At 43.8% G+C, this 2,553-nt stretch overlaps 1 protein-coding gene across 1 annotated transcript; it reads right to left on the reverse strand.

Moving 5' to 3' along the window:
* Nucleotides 1-384: 384 nt before the first annotated feature.
* Nucleotides 385-1,698, reverse strand: LOC131426963 (protein giant). Its single transcript, XM_058589780.1, has 2 exons — nucleotides 1,668-1,698; nucleotides 385-1,550 (listed from the first exon to the last, which is right to left on the reverse strand). The coding sequence occupies exons 1-2, from the start codon at nucleotides 1,696-1,698 to the stop codon at nucleotides 385-387; spliced, it is 1,197 nt and encodes a 398-aa protein (XP_058445763.1).
* Between the last annotated feature and the right edge of the window lie 855 nt (nucleotides 1,699-2,553).

A 2,553-nucleotide genomic window follows, 5' to 3' on the forward strand; every position in this document is an offset into this window, starting at 1 on the left:
AAAAACAAAGTTGATATGAAATCTTCGTCTTCTACAAAAAGCAATATTTTTAAGCTGATTGATAACGATTCGCTTCGATGGATTTATGGTGCTCCTTAGGAGTTTCGATCTCTCATGTTCGTATGAATACAAATAGGTAAGATATGTGCTTAAATTTATTTCGCTAAAAATAGATACAGTATTGGATTTGAAATATTTACATTAAAAAAAACTTAAAATATAGTCAGTCTCATTATCCTCAGTCTGTAGAAACTCAATACAATTTTCTTATATCACAAACATTGCGCTTAAGATAATGCCAGGAAAACATCGGCGTGAATCGAAGGAACTTTACACCTATCTACACTGGACCGGCCGGACCGGCCCGATCGGCCCTTTTTCCGCTCAGGGCGAAACCGTCGTGACGCCGTACAGTGCAAGCTGCTTCCTGGCAGCGGCGAGTTCGCAGCGTAGTTGCATGTTTTCGTTTTCCAAAAAATGAGCCCGAATGGTGATTTCGTCTTCCTTGATTCGTCGACGATCGCGCGATTTCTTTGCCGCTGCATTGTTCTTCTTGCGCCGTTCGTAGTAGGCGGCGTCTTTCACCGCTCCGTTTGCGCCATTGCTGCTGTTGCCGTTCGCCGTTTCACTGGGGTTGCTTCCTTCGGAGGGCGTGGCCTGCTGTGACTGCGGTAGTTCGTTGTTTTCCGACATTTTGTCCGGTACGCTTTCCGTTTCGGAAGCATCGCTGAGGGATTTATTGAGGCGACGCATTTTCGGATTGCACACGGTTGGCTGTCCGCCATTGGCAGCGCGAATGTGTTCGAGCATACGTTTGCGAAAAATGTTGTACTTCTCGGCGGACATTGTGTCGAGTAAGGAATCGCTGGCCATGAAACCGGCAGTAAGGCTGAGTGGATCACGGGGATATGCTTTGAAAGGGCGTGTCAGTTTTCCGTCGCGGCCAATAACCATCGGATAGGTTCCGTTGGCTACTGGTGAATTAGTCGTTTGATCAGGTGACTGTTTCAGTTGAGTCAGCTTAAGATTTGGCGCTAGTATTTGACCCTCGGAGCCCGATTCCGATAGGGAATCCGTTTCACGGGTTTGTTGAAGTGGACTACGGTGAAACGGTTGATGTTGGATCGCACCAGATTGAAACAGATACGGCATCATCTCGGGACGATGAGGAAAGTTTTCCTGCTTCGGAAGCACCGGATGAGCGATGGGATATCCTTGAGTCGGATTGAATCTAGCAGCAAGACTGTTTCCTTGCTCCAAATGGTTCGGTGATTCGTAAGGAATTTTGGTCTTCGGTGGAAGATCGCGCTGTTGGTGATGAATAGCATGATAGCTCATCAGCAGTTGGTTGGTAGAGTTGATGGGAGAACTTTGCAGCGGCGGTGATCCTGCCTCACTGAAACTGTCGTATGGCGATGGGGTTTTACGAGTGTCCACGGAATCACGACGTTTTGATAGATCCAATACTCCCGAGTCCGTTGAATCCGGACGATAGATTTCAAGCATTTTTGGAGATATCGGCGGGTACAGAGATGGGCTGGTGCGATGTTCTGCAAACAATCGAAACAAAAAACAATAGTTAAATATTTTTTTCTCACAGATCAGAATCACTTTCACTTTTCAAAACTTAAATTTGACAGTTCTGGTAATGCAATGAAAATAATTACCTGCTTTTAGATCCATCATAAATTGAGCCATCATGTCGAATGAAGGAATAATTTTGAAAACAATTTTTCGTTTTTGAAGCACGTCAAATTTAGTTTATTTTCACAAATGAAACGAATCTATTCACTGAATCAGAGTTCACACAAATCACTGCGAGTCACGTTCCGAAACGACCGTATAGTCGAGAATACTGTTCTTATATGACCGCAAACTGACCACCGACATGGCTTTTATAGCCGGAAAAACCCTTTCCGCTTATGCCGGCCGGTTTCGAAGCGAAGAGAGTATGCAAAATTTTGGCAAGTTTTATTTTTTTGAAACTCTTTCCCACTCGCTATCTCACTTTCGCTAACGGTAGGCCATACCGTACCCAATCTATTCCGGGCCGGAGAAAGTGTGAAACGGTGCGAGGGTGAGAGCGACCGGTGGAAAGAAAATGAAAAGGGTCAACAAATAGCAATCATAGCGCACCCGGTACGATACGCACTTGCCTGCTTGGATTTTCGGGTTATTCTCGCTCTCTCTCTTTCTTTTTCCCATTTCCTTCGCTCTCTAATCCGTTGTGTTGACCCAAGGGACACTTGTGACTTTTTGCGGTCCCTTCCCGGTTTTTGGATGTGTGTTTTCTGTTCAATTGGAACAGGGAAGCGGGATGAGATTTTGGAAATGCATAGGGCTTGGCTAATGAACCCGATTCGAAGGAGATAGGCGTTTGCGCAAAATAGAAAATGAGTTTTTTTTAACTAAAGTTAATAAATATATAAAAATCTAATCTTCTTTTAATATCTATTGAGGAATTGTTAAATTCGCATATTGTATTGCTTCAAATCATATAAACATTCAATATAGTATAATTTAGGCACATTTGAACGGCTGAATTAAGTGCAA

Source organism: Malaya genurostris, chromosome 2 (genome assembly GCF_030247185.1).
Source record: "Malaya genurostris strain Urasoe2022 chromosome 2, Malgen_1.1, whole genome shotgun sequence".
NCBI lineage: Eukaryota > Metazoa > Arthropoda > Insecta > Diptera > Culicidae > Malaya > Malaya genurostris.

Excerpts from the sequence above, each read along its gene's own strand:
- LOC131426963 (XM_058589780.1), bottom strand. The coding sequence starts at position 1,698 with ATGGCTCAATTTATGATGGATCTAAAAGCAG. Across the intron at positions 1,551-1,667 it reads TATGATGGATCTAAAAGCAG|AACATCGCACCAGCCCATCT; the intron begins GTAATTATTTTC and ends GATTGTTTGCAG.